Source organism: Pelodiscus sinensis, chromosome 3, assembly GCF_052426305.1.
Source record: "Pelodiscus sinensis isolate ZL-2025 chromosome 3, ASM5242630v1, whole genome shotgun sequence".
Taxonomy (NCBI): Eukaryota; Metazoa; Chordata; order Testudines; family Trionychidae; genus Pelodiscus; species Pelodiscus sinensis.
This window is the reverse complement of record NC_143054.1, coordinates 160,043,633-160,063,044: the sequence shown is the minus strand read 5'-3', so window position 1 is coordinate 160,063,044 and position 19,412 is coordinate 160,043,633. Positions and strand designations below refer to the sequence as shown.

The 19,412-nt window shown below is 45.1% G+C and overlaps 1 protein-coding gene across 1 annotated transcript in view; it reads left to right on the top strand.

The window, feature by feature from the left end:
* The window catches only part of ITPKB (inositol-trisphosphate 3-kinase B), a 93,848-nt gene extending 86,037 nt beyond the window's left edge, over positions 1–7,811 (top strand). The window contains exons 6-8 of the mRNA XM_075925311.2: positions 713–814; positions 2,156–2,227; positions 4,121–7,811. Coding sequence (XP_075781426.2) covers positions 713–814; positions 2,156–2,227; positions 4,121–4,336 — 390 coding nt within the window. The 3' untranslated portion in view covers positions 4,337–7,811. The remainder of the gene's footprint in view (positions 1–712; positions 815–2,155; positions 2,228–4,120) is intronic.
* Positions 7,812–19,412: the final 11,601 nt, after the last annotated feature.

Sequence of the window (19,412 nt, the reverse complement as noted above, 5' to 3'; positions counted from 1 at the left end):
TAAAACTGGTCATTATGTCTAGGAAGTGAGTGTCCCAAAGAGAATTCTGATTACCCTGCTGTTTATAGAATGTGGACAAACAATGACAGAACTTGCTCTATACTCTTTATTTCTACAGCGTCTGAGGGTATGTCTACACTAGCCCCCCTAGTTCGAACTAGGGAGGCTAATGTAGGCATTCGAAGTTGCAAATGAAGCCCGGGATTTAAATATCCCGGGCTTTATTTGCATCTTCCCATCCGGGCACCATTTTTAAATTCCCTTAGTCCGAACTAACTGCCCGCGGCTACACGCAGCAGTCAAACGTTAACTAGAACTAAGTCCTTCGTGCAAAAAGGTAAAAAGGCCCCGGAGTGGTTTTTGCACAAGAAACCCCTATCAGCAAAAGCACAGGTGCTCTGATAGCCATTCTGTGAATGGCAATCACAGCTTTCTTGAGCAAGAGTGTCCATGCAGCATAGAAGCTACCACAAAAGCACATTGCTTTTGCAATGCACTTTGAGGTGTGGATGCGCTTTTGTGCAAGAAGTTTTTGCACAAGAACTCTTCCGCAAAAGGCTTCTTGCACAAAACCCTTCAGTGTAGACAAAGCCCAGGAGACTGGTCTGAATTGTGTTTAATGACATGCCCAGTAGTGTTTCAAACACAAGTCATCTCCTCTGACAACCCGTTCTCATGACAGTGTGTCTGGGTTTCTGTTTCCCTTTTTAAGAAAGAAGATGGCACAGTGAACCGGGATTTCAAGAAGACACGAACAAAGGAACAGGTCACAGAAGCCTTCAGAGGATTCACTAAAGGAAACCGAAACGTTTTGGTGAGTTAGCAGTTGCATTAGGAAGACATTACCCAAATTTCTGCCAAGTGCAAGGATGGACTCCTTCCTTCTCTACACTCTCTCCTTGCTGGTGCATTGTATAATTCCAAGGACCAGAGAATTAAATGTACTGCTACTGTGCCAAGCCCATTGGAACATAGCACCAGAGAGGCAAAGCAGAGACCACATCCTAGCCTGGAGGAGGTGCAAGGGTAGGTAGAGGACAGGAGAGAACATGCTGTTAGCTGTAATGGCAACATTCAGACTTTGCATTAGGCAACATGATGATTTCAGGCAGCCAGTAGGATTACAAGACCACTCACTGCCAGAAGACAGATGCAGAAGGGTAGGCTTGGTCAGCTAAACCAGGGGAGGGGAAGTCTGCTTTAGAGCAAGAGAAAAGGCATAGGATGTAAGGAACAAGCTCCCATCAGTAGTGGCTGGGGCTGGTGAAGATAGACTGGACCTTTCAGTTTGTTTCTTACTTTTGATCTCTGAATCTTGCTGGACAAGATTTCCTTCTAATTTTTTAGAGTAGACTGTGGGCTGTCTCATAAGGCTGTCTGTAAGGGTGCCCAATGTCCTGGAGTGGGCTGGGAGGCATGGGAAACCGTCTTGTCTGCAGCTGCCCCTCTGCTAGATCTGAACGCTGCAAACCTATAGATATTGCATATGCCAAATGTGCTGCTGCTCATTGCTAGGTGAACTAGCAGTTTAGCTGTAAATGTTTTATATAGACTGGGCAAAATACACAGTTTGATAAACTAGCTCCATTTTAGGCCCTACCTTATAAAGCCTGTTAGCAAATAACTCTAAATGGCCTGACTCTTAGCGCTCCCTACTTCAAACCTGCCTGTTTACTTTGACTTTAACTACCTGGGATTTATTCTTGGTCTGTAAACAACTCTGCATGGCTCTGGCTTGGCCAAATTGCTCCTTAGTCCGCAGACTGGGAGTCCTTTCAAACCACTCTTACATTATTTAAAGGTAGGGCAAATGAGAGGTGAATCTGATCAGTCCAACTGCTAACCTCTTAAAGTTCTCTCCTGCCCCCCTCCACAATTTCCCACCAGAGCCAGCGTTTGAGTAGCTAACTTGACTCTGTTAGGGCTAGCAGCATGGTTAGCCAGTACTGTATATATTAAAATATTTATAATTTAGCCTGCTTTTTGGATTAGACTATGAACATTGGTATGATTAGCAAGGGGACTTTGAAGGATCTCTTGGCGCTTTCCAGAAATTCACCATGTTACTAGTTAACATATCCCTTTCTAGCCCTAACTACACTAACTTGCTTGAAAAGACTTATACTCACAGTGCTTATTTTCTTTATAATTCCAGAACGGTTACCTTAATCGGCTGAAGGGGATCCGTGCCACCCTGGAAACATCTCCATTCTTTAAATGCCATGAGGTAGAACTTGTCTTTCTCTCTCAAGATGATGCTTAGCTAGATCTGTTTGTATGTGTACACTGTAGCTTCTATCCAAGAAAAGAATATAGTAAGTGTTAAAACTCATACATTTCTAAAATTTGAGTTTATTCTCAAATTTGTATTTTCATAATTTGTCCGTTTAGTACCTGCAGAGAGATCATGTAACCTACAACTTTGAGGTAAACTTGTCACACATGACACTATGTAAAAGCTACCTTTAAATGGTATGATCATCAATTTTTATTGGCCCATGCCACAAATGTTTGCTCAGAATGCTTACAGTTATCTGTGACTTCAGGAATATTTCTGGCTACTTTCTCTCTATATATGGTATGTCTATGCTAAGTTCTACACTAATGCAAATTCCAGATAATGGCTGGCTTCCAGCATTATGAGCTATTCAAACATGGTTCCAGATATTCTGCCAGCATCCTTTGAGGTTTCTCAAAACAGCACTTACAGAGCTGATAAGAGATCCTGCAAGTGGAAGACTGGTCAGGAATCTTCTGTCAGAATGATTTTCTGTCAGAAAATAGCTTCTATATTTTTCTCCACACATTTTTGCACCTGAATTCTAAAGACAATTCAAATGTTGAAATTACCTGAAACAAAGAGTTTGGGGTCAGTTCAACAAATCAAAATTAAACATTTAGATTGCAGCAATGTCAGGGTTTGTTTGGTTTATTTTTTGAACTAATGTTGAAACAAAATATTTTGACATTTCCAAATGGAAATCTTTTGGAATTTCCATTCCACAGAAACTTCTAAATGACAATTTTTCATTCTGGTTTGGGACTGCCTTTACTATGGGATGGAAATTCCAAATTTAATGCTGACTGTGGTTGAATTCTTTTAGAGCTGCATCACTATTCTTTCCTGGGGACTGCTTTTAGGGATGTCCTAGCCCCCATGCTGTCTTGAGCTGGTGGCTAACAGGAATATCTTCTGAGCCGTCTGGTGACTGGTTGGATGGTCATTAATTTAATTTCTCCTGTAAGGATTCCTTCCCACTTACAAATTGCTCTCCAGTGCCTTTCATGGTTCAAGAACAGCTTCCTACATTTGGCTGAGTCTTTCTCTTCTACCTTCCAAGTCTCATCTGCATTCCCAGCTGAAGGTGCCCCCTTTTGCTGCTCTTGTCAGGTTTGCACTTGCTGGTGCTTTCATGAATAGCAACAGCGCAAGTCAGTATAGAGTCCATCAGTCTACAGCTCGTTCCACGAGGCGTACAGATAGTTCGGAATGGCTTGCTAGTTCGAACTATCTAGCCCGTGCCGCGTGTAGCCGCGCGGCACGGGGTTCGAACAAGCCGGCATTTAAAAATGGCGCCGGCCGGCTTATGCAAATGAAGCCCGGGAAATTCAAATCCCGGGCTTCATTTGCACGTTCGGTATGCATACATTACCCCGCTAGTTCGAACTAGCGGGGTAGTGTAGACATACCCTCAGTGGTTCTGTGTGTTCTAACTGATGTGCATTAACCTCCTGCCTTTAGTCTTAACTTTCCTGAGTGTCCCCATGAAGATAGTCCCTATGACTTCCCCACCCTGGGAAACTCCACTTGGCTTCTGAAGTTTGCCACTAGAATTTTATAAGCCCAAACTTTCATGCTCCTCAATTTGGCAAAGCTTGCATGCACAATATCTGTGACTTATGAGTGAATCAGGTAGTTTAAATATCTGATTTACATGAACAAATACAGCTGGTGTACACAAATCCAAGTTTATGCACATGCAAAAACTTGAGCCTAAAATATTTGTGCAGGTGCAGTTTTAGACAGTGGGAGTGTGATCACACAAGTGGCCATTGGCTGACTGGCATTGATGTTTAACTAAAACTGGAATGATGAATTATAGTGTCTTTCTTTCTGCAGGTAATTGGTAGCTCCCTCCTCTTCATTCATGACCAAAGGGAACAGGCCAAAGTGTGGATGATCGACTTTGGGAAGACCACACCACTGCCAGAGGGACAGTTGCTCCAGCACAACGTGCCGTGGGTGGAAGGGAACAGAGAGGATGGCTACCTCTGGGGGCTGGACAACCTCATTGAGATCCTGACAGAATTGTCACAGAGCGAGGACCTGCATTAAAGCCATATGTCCAACTCCACCACTACCCAGAATCCTGCCCCTCAAACTGACTCTTCTGAACTGCACTACAAGACACTTTCCAACCCCGTGCCCATTTTAAAGCTATCACTCCCCTATTTAAGGTGGTTTTTAGTTTTGTACATATGTAGATCACCTGCCAGAACAAACATTGAGCTTGACACACTGGCTTTGCTCAGTAGACAGGAGCAGATCGTGCCGCTCATTGTGGGTGCCAGAGCAGTGAGCCACTGTGGTCTGGTTGACAAATGCATGCTCTTTCCATAGCATTTCTGGCTCTTAGTCAATCTCGTTTTAACATGAATTTGCTTAGTGAGCAGTTGTGCAGCTGCGGGAAGATGGTGTCCCAATGCTGAGCTCTGTTGCTCCTGAACTGTGTAATTAAAGCCCTTTAGGCTAAGTGAGCTACAGAACTTGTTCATCTGTAAGGATCATCCGTCCTCTAGTGGCTGGTGTTGGTAACACACTATCCACAAAGTAGTCAAGACTCCATAGTTTTTAAATGGCCATGTTAAGGATTTATGGAATAAGGAAGACACAGATTGTAGAGAAGGTGAAGGCAGGGATACCCGATTGACAGCAATTTAGTTGCATTTAATAACATCCTTCGTCCTAGGACGCTAGATATGTAGACTCCTTAGGAGTAACTGATAAAAGCAGATCTAGGTTTCTCTCTCTCGAAGCAACTTCATTATCCATTTCTGTGATTGTTCCGTTATTTTTAAGTGGCCATTGGAATAGCCTGTTCTAGTCAGTAACCAAGTGTGGTGTGACTGTGGTTCTATTTGGTGCTGAATGATGAGCTTCCCTCTAACCACTGAGGTGGGTTGGTGTTGTCAGCTGTAGAAGTTTACCATGGGCCTGTCTTTAAATTGAAATGGCCTTATAGCAACTTAGCAGTAGGGCAGTGAGCTGGCATGTGAAGATCTGAGGCTGTGCTCAGACCTTCTGGGCCAGCACTTACTGGGAATGCTATAGAGCCAATAGTTTGAATCTAGACAGCAAGGAAGGGATTTCTCTTCTGTCTTCAGCGATCCTTCTCTCAATATAGCAGCAACTTCCAGCCCTCCTAAGCTGGGATGGATGGTGTCCTACCACAGGACTTGAAGGCCTCCAGTGAGGCTGAGGGAGAGTGAAAGTGGCTATAGGGACCACTGTGAAACTTTAAAAAGGCTTCAGTGTTGGTGGGTATTTCCTAGCAATAAGCAAGCAAGCTGCCCTCTCCGCCATGCCAGACTAATACTGCCAAGTGTGCAAGGGGGTGGATTCCGGGTAAATCGGGGACAGAAGGAAGTTCACAAGGTGGGGAGCGGTCTCCATTGTTTTTCAATGCCATTCAGCATCTTATCTAGTATCTTTGTTATGAGCCCCTAGGATTGGCAAATGCCAGACATCTGATAGGGTCTTAGCAGCACCACCGAGAGCCCCGGGCCCTTTAAATCGCCATCAGAGCACCATGCAGGGCACTCCAGGTAGCTCTTAGGGTTAGGGGGGGTGGCATGGCATGGTGAGCTGTGGGGGTCACTGAGGTCTGGCTGCCCTGTTCCTGCCCCTTCTGCTTGAGACCTCATCCCTTCCAGGAGCATGGAGCCACCCCTCCCCCCACCGGCATGGCTGTTGGCTCCCTTGTGTGCAACCAACACACCCCTAGATGGAGTGCATTTGAGAGTGCTCATATCTACAGAAATATAGAAGGGGGTAAGGTAGGGAGGCAGCTCTTAAGGTTATCGCCCCTGTTTTTCTTTGCAAGACACAGGGATCTAAGGCACCCCCTACCTCCCTTGTTGCTCAATCCCCAGCTCTGTTTTTCACAAATAGTTCACTAGTCTGCTCTGCTTAAACTGGATGTACAAATGGTTAGTCTGTGTCAAGGCTTGTGAAAACAACTAGTTCTCTATTTAGGGTGGAGGCGAATTTTTAACTTCCTGGAACATTTGACCTAAGCAGAGTGTTTGCAGCAGTACTAAGTCGCTAAAGGTCAGCTATTGACAGACCAGAGGAGAGAGGAAGATCGTTGGTGCGTCTTGCCCTTCCTGGAGATCTCCAGAATTTGCGACATAAGGCCTAGGGATGTGTATTTGTGTAAATGTGTAACCGCTGACATTTTTAGCGGTTGCATGTTTACACTCAGTGGCAGGTGGAAACCGGAGCTCACAGGGAGCTGGCTTTTAAGCCAGCTCCTCACAAGCACCAGCTTTCACCTACCCCCTTCCCCTCTGCCTGTGATAGAGAGGCGGCACTGCAGGGGGGGAGGAGGGAACAGGCAGCTCTATGGGAGCTCGTGCTCATGGTGAGCCAGCTTTTAAGCACCAGCTCCTTCTGCCTCCCCCTCTCCTCTTTGCTGCCTCTGTTGGAGGCAGCAGGGGGGACAAGCAGCTCGACGGGAGCCTGCATGTGCGAGGAGCCAGCTTAAAAGCCAGTTCCCCACAAGCACTGGTTCCCACTCCCTCCACCCCTGCTGCCTCTGGGGTGCATGTAACCATTAGGATTAACCGATAAGCCTGGGCTTATCAGTTAATCATGTAAATGATTACATGCTAACATCCCCAACAAGGACAGTATTGAGCTTGGGTCATGAACAATTCTACAGCTGTTCCTCTGTGACTAATACAAGCTAGTTAGAAGTCTGACAGACTCTATAAACCTTTCTCATCCCCCTCCCCCAACTCCAAAAGACCCATCGTCTCATCTTTTCCCCTTGTAGTGACGCTATCAGCCCACTCTGCCACAGTTTGATGGGTGCAATTTTCCTGTGTCAGGAAGGCATCTTCACTGCAACACAAGCGGGAGGGGGTGCAATTTGACTATTTGTTGTTCCCCAGCCCTGCACAAGTCTGTCAGGTGAAGATTAAAATCTCATCAGACTTCCTCAGTCTCTCACCAGGCACAGGTTTGTGGTTCTGAGGAGACAGTTGTAAATGGTTGTGCTGTTCTGCTTTTTTGCCCGGGTTCCCTATGCTACTTAAAGTAGCCCCTGTGGAAGTGCCTTACGGATGTGGCCCATTCCATTAGTGTCATGGAAAAGGTTTTTAAGTTATATTTATTTTCATTCTTTTTTATTTGCACAAAACACTACGATATAATTGCATGCCATCTTTTTTTAAAAAAACAAACAAACTGTATTTTTAGGTTTTAAAATGTCCTTTTCGAGCAGCACCCTAAATATGTACCCATTTTAGCTGTAGTTTAGCTTTGCATTGCATTGCTCCTGTGTATGTATATTATTTTTAAGTATGTTGTGTAAACCTGATTCCTTGCTTTGTGGCTCCAAAAGAAGCAGATCATTTCCTTGAATGTCGTACGCCTTCCTGGAACTGTTGCTCTGAGGTATTTTTTCCCCCCTCCCACCACCCCTCGATTGTTGGGTGATGTAGAGTAAGTCTGAACTGTTCTGAAACACCAACGCACAGTGCCTGTAAAGAGCCTATGACTTCCAAAATAAAGGCATCTAAAACCAGCTGTGTTTGTGTGCAAAGGGAGTGGCCATTCCAGGTTATTGAAACTTGGAGTAACTCAAGGGTTGGGACCTGTCCTGCTGTGAGCAATCCGCTCGTTAAGAGCCTCATTCTGTCCCTTGTGTAAATCTGGAATAACACTGGGGTTGAGAGGAGAACCGGGCCCCAAACTGAAGGCCCAGGGGCAGAGCTTACATGAAAGGGAAATCAGACTTCATCAGTGAGATAAACTAAAGACAGACCTGTAGGGATCTTGGCTGCCAGATGTCTTTCTTTCCCCCATGATCAGTGAAAATGGCTACAGCACTCACAACCTCCTAGCATTGCTTATCTGGAAAGATCCTACCGTAATCAAAGGAACTGCTACTCAAGCTGTTTTCCAACATGTTATGACTCCTGTCAAGCTTTTCTTTGTACCTTTGTAGCTGATCTTTGCTTTGGTCAAGGAAAAACCATGAATGACAAAGTGCCCTTTGTAGACCACATACTCTAACATGTCCACACCTGTCCATTCTCTTACTGCCCCGTGTACACATACACAAACCACTAGCCTGGCTGCGTGGGTGAGGCCCTGGTGATCAGGGTCTCCCAGGCAGTCAGCATTGGAAGTTGGATGATGGCTTAATCTCCTGATTTCCAGCTCCAATCTTAATCATGTCCTTACACAACTGTCAACACAAACGCTTAGGCCACATCTCCACTTACCAAAGGATCGATGCTCCGGCAATCGATCTACTGGGGTTTAATTTAGTTGGACTACTAAAGACCCACTAACTTGAATGTTGAGGGCACCCCCATAAACTGCAGTACTCCTTGCTGTAGCAAGGAGTAAGGGAAGTCAAAGGGAGAAAATCTCCCATCAATCGCCCATTGTGGGGCCTCCCCAGAAAATCGATGTACGGTATATCAACTCCAGCCACACAATTCACATAGCTGGAGTTGTGTATTGTGAATCCATTTTTTCCACCATGTAGATTTGGCCTTAGTTCCCTGGGAGCAATTACACTGCTCTACAGCCAAAATGCTTCTGAAATAAATGTAGTCAAACTTTACTAATTCTGGGTCACTGAGAACGAAAATGATGCTTAAAATTGTTGATTGGCTCTAGTTTTCAAGATATGCTATTGGGTCAGTATATACGACCCTTGACTTGCGAATGGTGGAGGATAAGTGAGTTATAAAGGGAAGGGATCTCAGTTTAAACCAGAAATGACTAAAATACATCTTTGACTGGATCTATGAATAAATCTATGACTGGGTTTGGACAGTACTTGCTTTTTAGGCAAAACAATGAATGATGCAAGCTGAAGCTGGTATTGCGTCATACATGATATGAATTGCATCATGTTATTCCTAGAAGTCATGGATGATGCAATCATAACGACGCTTACATCACTCTTCTGAACAAATTGCCCTATATCAGCTCTAGAAATCATACAGTGTCGTGCTCTCTTACTTGTCAGTGTTTGATTTTGCAAAGGGACACATTTCTGTTTAGCCAAAGTGAGCAGAGATGCCTCATACTTGTGTGAACAGTGCAGATAACTTCTGCTATGTTTGTGGTGAAGTGACTTTTGCATCACAAAAGCGCAGTATAACCACTATGGTTAAAAAAGCCTATCACCTTTATTTTGGCTGCAAAATTGGAGATCAGGACAAGAAGTGGGCCCCACACATATGCTGTAACACTTGTACAACAAATTTTCACCAGTGGTTGAACAGGAAAAGGAAATCTATGCCTTTTGCAGTGCCAATGATTTGGAGAGAGCCAACATATCATACCAGCAATTGTTACTTCTGCATGGTGCATCCAGTTGGGAAAGGTGTGTCAAAGAAGAAAAAGTGGACTGTGCATTATCCAAACATTCCATCAGCTATACGCCCAGTACCCCACGGAGAAGGACTGCCAGTTCCTGATGCACCAGAATCATTCTCACTTGAGTCAGACGAGGAAGAGGAAGAGGATGAAACTTCTGGTCCTGAACCATCAATGTCATAGGACCCACATTTTTTTCCATCCTCCTCCTCTAAACCACACCTCATAACACAAAGTGAACTGAATGACCTTGTCAGGGATTTGGAACTACCCAAGAGTAAGGCAGAGCTGTTGGGCTCCAGACTACAGCAGTGGAATCTCCTGGCAGGTGATGTTAGGGTTTCCATGTTCCGTGACCGTCAAAAGGATCTTGTCCCATTCTTCTTCGTGGAAGGTGATATTATAGCCTGCAACAACATCGATGGTGTGATGGCAGCCCTCAACATCGTTCACGATCCAGATGAGTGGAGACTGTTCATTGATTCATCAAAGACGAGTCTTAAAGCTGTTTTGCTGCATAATGGCAATGTTTTTTCATCAATTCCAGTTGGTCATGCAGTCCATATGAAGGAAACCTATGCCAACATGAAACAACTTTTGAGGTGCATAAACTATGGCCAACATCAGTGGCAGCTTTGTGGCGATTTGAAGGTTGTTGCTTTCTTGCTTGGTCTGCAGACTGGATACACAAAGTACTGCTGTTTTCTTTGCAAATGGGATAGTCATGCAAGAAATTCCCACTACATCAAGATAGATTGGCCACTCTGACAGACATTGGAGCCTGGGAGGAAAAGTGTTCAGCATCCACCACTTGTTGAATCAAGGAAGATTTTGTTACCACCCTTCCACATGAAGCTAGGTCTGGTGAAGAACTTTGTCAAGGCCATGGACAAAACACAAGCAGCTTTCAAGTACCTCCGTGGAAAATTTCCAAGGTTAAGTGAAGCTAAGATAAAGGAAGGTGTCGTTGTTGGTCCTCAGATTCGTGAACTTCTTCAAGATAATGCATTTGACCATGCACTGCGTGGCAAGGAAAAGACGGCATGGAAAGCCTTCCAGTTAGTGGCAATAAATTTTCTCGGAAACAACAAGGCAGACAGCTACCTTGGTGGTTGTTGGTGGAAAACCTCCTCAAAGCATACAAAAGCCTTGTTTGCAACATGTCACTAAAGATACATTTTTTGCACTCTCATCTAGATTTTTTTCCACCGAACTGCGGAGCAGTGAGCGACGAGCACGGCGAGCGATTTCACCAGGACATTGCAACAATGGAGAAAGGCTATCAGGGCAAATGGAGCCCATCAGTGCTTGCAGACTATTGCTGGACAGTGACAAGAGATGCTCTATTTAATGAATACAAGAGACAAGCCAAGAAGCGCCGAATAGGCACTGAATAGGACTAAACTACGTACATAATAGATTTTTGCCTTTTGTTTCATAATACATTTTATTTATATAACCCTTTTGCTGATTTTTAAAGTGTTACATAAACAGGACAGGTGAAATATTATCATGTAAAGCAACCATAAACACATGAAAAGACCTACGTTTACAATTTATGATTAAAACTCTACTATCTACACAATATACATAGACATAAAATGTAAAAACTTAAATATCTTGGAAACAGTAGCCAATCAGTTGTTTTAATTATCATATTTGAATTCAGCACATCAAAATACATACTAAATAGCACATTTTATCTCTGAAGCAGACAACTTCTAAAAAATTGTAGACCAGTGTTATGCCTCACGAACTGACTCTAGTTTGAAAGACTGAGTGCTCAGACTCCTTTGCTGCTTGCAACAGTCCCTAAAAGAAATTGTGTTGGAAAATGAACACAGCTTTTATTCCAACAACTGAAAACTTGCTTGCATGCTAAAAGGAAACCATAGCTCCTGGAGACAAGTGAAAATCTCTGCTTTCATTTAAAAAACTTTTCTAGACCTCATGGCTGTAGAGAGGAGCTTGTAAATGGACCTGAAACCAGAGAGCAAATAGAAAGAACCTTCAATCTATCTCTTACTACTTCGTGACAGATTTTTCCCTCAGGATTGTTTTGAAGGTGGAGTTGACTGAGTTTGGGTGAACCCGTGGGAATGGTAATGCTGAGAGCTTTACAGGGAGTTAAAAATGTAAAGTCCTACTTACAAATCTCATGCCCATACTGCAGTTTTGAGCAAGAGGCAGCTGGAGGGCAGCAAACCTGTGGTCCACTAGTGACTCAATCTGTTGCATTCTTCAAAGGAGTGTTCCAGCTCTCTGAATTTCTCAAACTGCCAATCTGCCTGAATATCTCACATTCCTTGTTAAATTTGGGACTAGTGTACTGGAAGGGTTATACAGTAATTTCCTGCAAACTGTGGGTATTGTTCTACATTTCCAATTTCTGGCAAATTTTACAGTTTCTCTTACTTACATGCACATGTTAGAAACAAATGCTGTGGCTCTTGAACAGGCCCTAGGTTGACACTAGACACTCAGACTGTAAGGGCACATCTACACAGCAGGGCTAAAGCCAAAATAAGCTACACAACTTCAGCTACATCAATTGTGTAGCTTAAGTCAGAATAGCTTATTTCAGCTTTTGGCGCTGTATACATAGCAGGAAGTCCGAGAGAGAGCACTCTTCCTCTGACTTCCCTTACTCCTCATAAAATGAGGGTTACAGGAGCCGGAATAAGAAATCCTCCAGCACAACATTATTTTGACATTATGTCGAAATAACTACTTTCAGTGTAGATGTGGACTATGTTACTTTGCAGTCACGTCGGTTATTCTGAAATAACACTGTTATGTAGATGTACTCTGAGAGAGAAGGGGGAGAAAACAGCAAGGTAGCATGTGATATATAGGAAAATCTTGTGAGAGTTTGAGTGATGCACTAAGTGATTGTAATTCAGATGTGTTAATCCCTCTCCCGCTTCCCCCTGGTGGAAATGCAGAGCTAATTTGTATTGGTCTGCATTTGTCTGAATCTTGATTCTGCCTGACTTTGAAAGCTGAGAATGGAAAATGGCCTAGCGAGCCCTGACTCTCTTGGTCAACAGCATTTTACTTGGAAACTAAAACTGACAAGGTGATGCTTAGCTTGTCGCTTGTAATTACCCATGGAGGAAACAGCTGCTCATACTGACTCCCAAGTGCAAATTCCTCAGGGGCTGATGTGTAGACATGCCTGCTGAAGCATTGTGGAATAAAGGCCTAGGTTAAGGCATGAGCTAGAGTGCCTTTAATTCCTTCACTTAAGCCACGGTTAGCTAAAATGTGTCTCTGGTGCAGCTGCTGTCCCTAGCGAGGGACGGCATCATGCAGCCTGTAATCACTCTTCTCATAGAAACTTCTCTGGTTTTCGAGCAGAGCTGGAATGGGGAGATGGGAGCACAGGCTTGTCAGTGGCACTGTGACCGGGCCTCATGCTGCCTTCGGAAAGTACCAGGCATTGACTCTGCTTTTCAGAAGGCCTAAGCACTGGCAGCTCCTATGCACATGTGTGCACAGAGAAAGGGAAGGGAGTAAGGCATGAGGCTGAGAGATTTGGGTGGTGGCTCCACCCAAAAATCTTCAGCCACAGCAAGAAAGAAAACACCTGTAGAAATGTGGCCTGAAGGGGAGGTTTCTGATTATTTTAACATTCATCCCTTTTCAGTAAGGTGCCGTTTGGTGTTTAAAACCAAACTGAATGTGTCCACTTAAGTCCTAAGAGATGAGAGAGCTGAGCTCTATTCCTGGTTCCGCCCCTTGGCAACAGGGAGCAAGTCAGTAACTTGTGTGTCTCAGTTTTACTTGCTGTAAAGCTGAGAGAACACAACTGTTCAGAAGAGGCACCATCCATATGAGGACTTTAACAAGCTTAGCAAAGCCTTATAATTTAACCATTTGGTTACTGGCACGTGACCAGCACTGGAGTAATACGACAGTTATGCTCTTTGGTTTGTAACTGGCAAGTCTGGCTTGAGGTATGGTATTCCTTCCCCCGGCCTCCTCATAAAGTGCCCAAATACCATGAAACATTTACCCCCTGTGCTGGAGTATATAAACCCTACACTGGGTAGCATGGGGTTAATGAGGGCTCAGGTGGACCCCACCCTGACATACATGTGAGAGGGGTCAGAGCTGGAGGAGGGAGGACCTGAAAAAAGGGGGGAAATAGCGAAGGTGGTAGGGGACTGCTTCAGAGATGACTGGCTGAGAGTAAGAGGCCTTTGGGTGAATTGCTGTCCAATGGACCCTGTGTGAAGGGTGGGCCTGATGATGACTCTCCTTTGGTGGGACTATTTCTCCACATTATCTTCTCAGCTTGGTTGGGGCTACAGCTTAACAGATGCCTACCGGAAGATCCAGCTTTAGTTCACCTGTGCGGCAGCTTGTTTGTTACCATCCTTGCAAGGGACAGACTGTCCAAGGTTCAGCCTTTTATGAGCCGACTTATGGGATGGAACACCTGTTCACTGGAGACCAGAGGCGAGGGTGAGTGCAGGGGCATGGAACAGGGTGGAAGACACACTTCACCATGTTTCCCCAAACTCCCTTATTCCCTCCCCCAAAAAAGAACCCTAGAAAGAATGCACGCTAAAAATAATTGCTTTCCCAGCGGTGGAGGAGAAACTTGGCCATTTTGTTCCATCTGCAATAGAATCAAACTTCCACCCGTCTGTGGCATTTTTGACCCAGGATGTGTTTTCAGTAATCCATGCAGGCCTAAAGCACACTTCTTCCCAGCTGTCTGCTGTTGCACAGTAAAGCCAAAAGGTGGCAATGCTCCATTTGTATTAATCTGTGAAAAATATCTACTAAGGCATCGGGATCTAAAAAAATTCATCTCTTATTCTTAGGCCTGGGCTGAAAGAAATGATGGTGGAATTAACGTGGCTGAGATTAACGTGTTTCTGGATTAAAAGGCCTCTTCTTCTCCCCGGGAATGCATGAACCACAACTGCTTTACACAGTTGTCTGGAAAGTGGCAGGTGGCCCTTGCCGGTTCAGAGAAGGGAGAGACTGAATTTTTCATTTTAACAGTATATTGACTTTTTCCCACCTTTCCTTCCCCTTTTCCTATTCTCTGTTTAGTCAGCTGCTCTCCCTCTTATGTTCCATGTTCCCCTCTCATCAGCCTCCATTTTTTCTCCTCTTCCCTCAAATCCGCATATATCAGTTTTGAGTACACCATATAAAGGCCTAAGATTGCCCAGAGAGCAGCTCTGGAGTAACCAGCTAAGAGGAGCGAATCTCCAAAGAACAAGAGAGTTTGGCATTAAAGACCCTATAAAATAGAAGGATGAGGATGGATAGTTTAGGCCAGAGGATTGGGGCACCTCCAAGGCCCAGCTCATATTCTGACTAGAGTAGCAATGGTCAAAGGTGATTGAAGCTGCCAATGACTTGAGGCTCAGACTCTGCAGGGTCATTAGATATTTAACTCCCAGGGTATGCCTACACTGAGGTGCTATTTTGGGATACTTCCAGTATCCCGAAATAGCTATTCCGCGTCTTTCGAATAAGCCCATTATTTTGAAATATAACGGACGCGCTATTCCGACATCCATATAAATCTTGTTCCACGAGGAGTAAGAGTCATTTCAGAATAGCGCTCTATTTCGAAATACACTCGAAATAAGCTTCACAATTTGCGAAGCTCAAATTGCGTAGCTTATTTCAAGCTAAGGGTGCAGTATAGACGCATTCCCATTGATTTCAATGGGTATTAAAAGCCTGAATACCTCTGAATACCCCAGGTATTTAGGCCTGAGTGATTAACAATATTAAGCTGTTCTCCTGACCCTAGTGTCCTCCCACTGAATTTGAATATATTAGTTGGGCTCAGAGGCCACCATAGAAGGTGTCATGTGACTTACACCGTTACTTTCTCTAATGCTTAACAAGTAAACGTATCAGAGCAGGTATTATCCCTAGAGCACCTCCCAGCTTTGTTACAGAGTGTTTGCCTAGGCCCTAGGCAGAACAAAACCTTCTGCCTGGCTTCCTGCAGGAGCACTGACCAGCTGTGTGGGAGGTGATGCTGTTTGGTTATGCTATACCCACTGGAGGCAGTAGAGTGAGTGCAAGCACATCCCAGCTATCTGGAGCTGGCAGAATAGCCTGTAATACCTAGCTTGTTACAGCTGCCACCATAAGGGAAACAAATTTGTATAATTTCTGGTGTGATGCCTGCGATGGGTCCAAACAGAGCTGTCGCATCCAGAGGACGAACTAGGGCAACTGTCCTGGGCCCTGCAGTTTAGGGAGGGTGGGAGAGAGCAAGCTTCAGGGGAACACAAGGTCCAGGGTGGCCCAGAGAGAGAGGAGGGACCTAACACCAACAGAGGTGAGCAACCTGGCCCCACCGCTCCCTGCCCCAGTCCACTGGCTCCCAGTGTCACTCAAGGGGAGAGGGCAGAAGCCGGAAAGAGACAGGGGCTTGGGGAAAGGGATGGAATGGGAGCAGGGAGGGGACAGAGCAGGGGTAGGAAAAGGTTGGGCAGAAGTAGAGCTGGGGTGGGAAGAGAGGGAGTGGGGGTTGGAAGTAGGGGTGGAGGGGGGTGGGCTGGAACCAGGTCACTTGCTGCTACTAGTGCCAAGCCCCCAGTTAACCCCTCAGGCTTGCCTGGACCCTGCATCCTCCTGAAGTGTAGGGCCCCACAAAGAGCAGAGCCCAGGATGGTTGACCCGGTCCATCCTATGGACAGGACGGCTCTGAAAATATAAGCCCAAACATTGGTGGAGCTGGGTCCACATTCCTGAATGTTGGTGGAGCATGGGCACCCCTGTTGGAGGAGGGGGACCAGTGTTTCTGTGTCCACCATTTTGATTTTTCCTGTGAGGCTGCAGTCAGTTTCCCTGTCACTATCCTATGACAAAAACATTGTCAGAAAAGGAAAGGTGGGAAAAGTGGGGTCACCTGACCCTAATCTGCCCATCAAGAGGAGGTTTTATAAGGGGCATTCACCCACCCCTCACGGCTCTCTGTGTGCTTGCTGCAACTTTGCACTGCTGAAGCAGCAGCTCAACTATAACCTCTTCAGGTAGCTGGGGCAGGCTGTGGGCTCTTGCTTATCACTGAGAGATTGGAAATCCCTAGCCAGAGAGAGAGTCTGGTATAGTCCTCAGTGGCGGGGCCATCCTGTTTCCCCATACCCAGTAGCGGGACAGAGTGAATTTGTTCTAGTCAGGGTAACAGTAGTAGGGCTAAGGCAATCGGGTTCTTCAGGCATACATACACACACACACAAACACAGACACACACACACACACACACACACACACACACACACACACACACACACACACCTGTCACTTTACCTCCTCATTCACAGACTTATACACACATCAATGAGTCAAGAAGGGAAGAATGGAAGAAATGACAGAAAACCTCCTGCCTCCCTGAGCGCCTACGACAGTGACCTGCTGTCCTGAGTTCCCTTTCTATGGTGTCTCCTGTTCCTGTGACATCTTCCAACCTCACTGCTGATCATTGAGAGCATGGTGGTATGCAGGGCTGGCTCTAGGTTTTTTGCCGCCCCAAGCAAAAAATTTTTGACTGCCCCCCATTTTTTTGGTCCGGGGAGGGTCCACGTGCAAATGCAGCTTGCATAGCTTGCTGGGGGTGTGCGTGCACATGCAGTTTGTGCAGCTTCCTGGGGGATGGGGCACGCGCTTCAGGGGGAGCCCAAACCCCGGGCATTTTCATCTCTTAGGAGAGCGCCAGAGACTCCCCACATGAGGACAATGGGAGGGCAGGTTTTGTATGAAATAAAACTACCTTAAAAGTGAAGGACACATAACAAAAAAATATCCAAACGCATTTTGCATCTAAAATTCATTTATTAAACAAAGGAAATATCCATAGTGAATTTAACAGATTGAATCTAGTCATCATGTTCTTCAAGATGTTAGAACACTCTCATAACCAGTTTTTTACTGAGAGAAGAGGAAAATAAGTTTTTCTGCTTCGTCAACTCTTGGTTTTGCAACGGTGAATGAACTAATCATTGGATTGAACTAGCTGAATAAACCAAAATGATAAAAACATTCTCTCTTCACCTGCAAAAGAAGCTATTTCTGGTATAAACAGTGGTTCTGGGTACTTACACTAGTGAACTGGTTTGTGAGTGGCCGTTGGTTATCTCAGTGGGCCTATGGTAAGCAACCTGTGACCCACACATTCTCTCTCTGCTCCCTTCCCCATGTGCCTCTTGTGCACTGGGGCACTGGAGCAAAGGGGGGGAGAAGCAGGGTCAAAGCATGAATCGGTTGATTCCTGGCACTCTGAAAGTGCTCTGAGGGCAGGGGAGTGTAGGACGAGAGGGGCTCCAGTGCAGCAGTGCACAAGAGGCGTGTGAGGTTGGGGAGCACACAGGAGGTCCATGAGGTCCATATGTAGCTCACCAGCCCCAGGTTGCTCACCACTGTTCTGAGCTACAGGAGTCATGACCGTCTTTTTCTCATATTTTTGTTTGCTTCTTTACTGACTCTGCATGCTAGTCCAGCTCAAATCAGAAGTCTGAATTCCTGAAGTCTCTGAAATGCTGTTTGGGTGACACGTGGATCTTTCTGGCCCATCAGTAACAAATTAAGGGTAGATCAAATAGATGGGCGGATGCTACTTCCGCAAACTCATCCTCCAGTCAGTAATGGGATGGATCTGCCTCTTAGATGAGGCCTGTCAATGTCATTTCTGAGCGGGCTGGCAAGTAATGTCCTTTCCCTGCAGTTATGTACAGGTTGAACCTCTCTAGTCCAGCAACCTCGGGACCTGCTGAACCATGGGAGTTCAATACTGTAGTGAGTGGGTCTCTTGATTTTTATTTCACCGAGGTGAATAAATGGAATAGTACATGCAATGCTACTTTATAATGTATGTTTGTATTGATACACCGTAGGCCTAGTCAAAGCTGATCAATTCACTTCGTAACAAAATGCTAGTGTTGTTACACAATTTTGTGGTATTGGCACAAGGAAATAAGGAAATAAAGCATATAAAATATGCTTATGCTTAGCATCTTACCAGCACTTCCACTGCTTGCTGGTCTCTCTTGTAGACTAATAACAGTACAAAACTCTGAGTACCAGGATTGGTGGCTGTAAACAAACTTTACGGGACTGTGGGAAACTTGGCCATTGCCACGATAAGCAGACAGTCGACTAACTAAAATCATGCCAGACCACAGATGTTGCCGGACCAGAGAGTGCCAGACTAAAGAGATTTAACCTATAGTTTTGCCCAATTAATGGTGATACCAGCAGCTTCCCAAGCCTAATGGCTACATCATATGGAACAGCGCACAGCTTCATCTATTCCAGTCCTCTGCAACATTGTGGTGTCAGCATTGCCAGCCCTCACCATTTTATTGCAAGACTCACTCTATTTATTTGGTGTGATTCTTAAAGTCTCCGCTCCTGAAGTCATGTGACTGTGTGAGACATTGATCTTTCAATTTTTAAAAAAAGGAAGTTCTATACAGTCATGAAGGCTCGAAAAAGCCTAAGGGCTCAATCCATCAATCAAATAGAGATCCAAAAGCTTTTCTAATGTTGCGGTTTGTAAGCCAAACTCCTAATTTTTTTTAAACACTTTGAGTTGGCAGTACTGCATGTCAGGCTCTGTCATCTCCCATGAGCCATGTTCTGTAATAAAGCTGGGGCAGCCACAGTAGAATACAGGCTGCATTTTGCTTGTGAGCTGCACTTCAGCAACAACACCTCACGCAGGAAAATATGAGACCTCCATGTAGGCCAGGTGGGCTGCCTCAGCTATGCTCTAGCCTTTTCGTTGCTCAAGATGCACTGA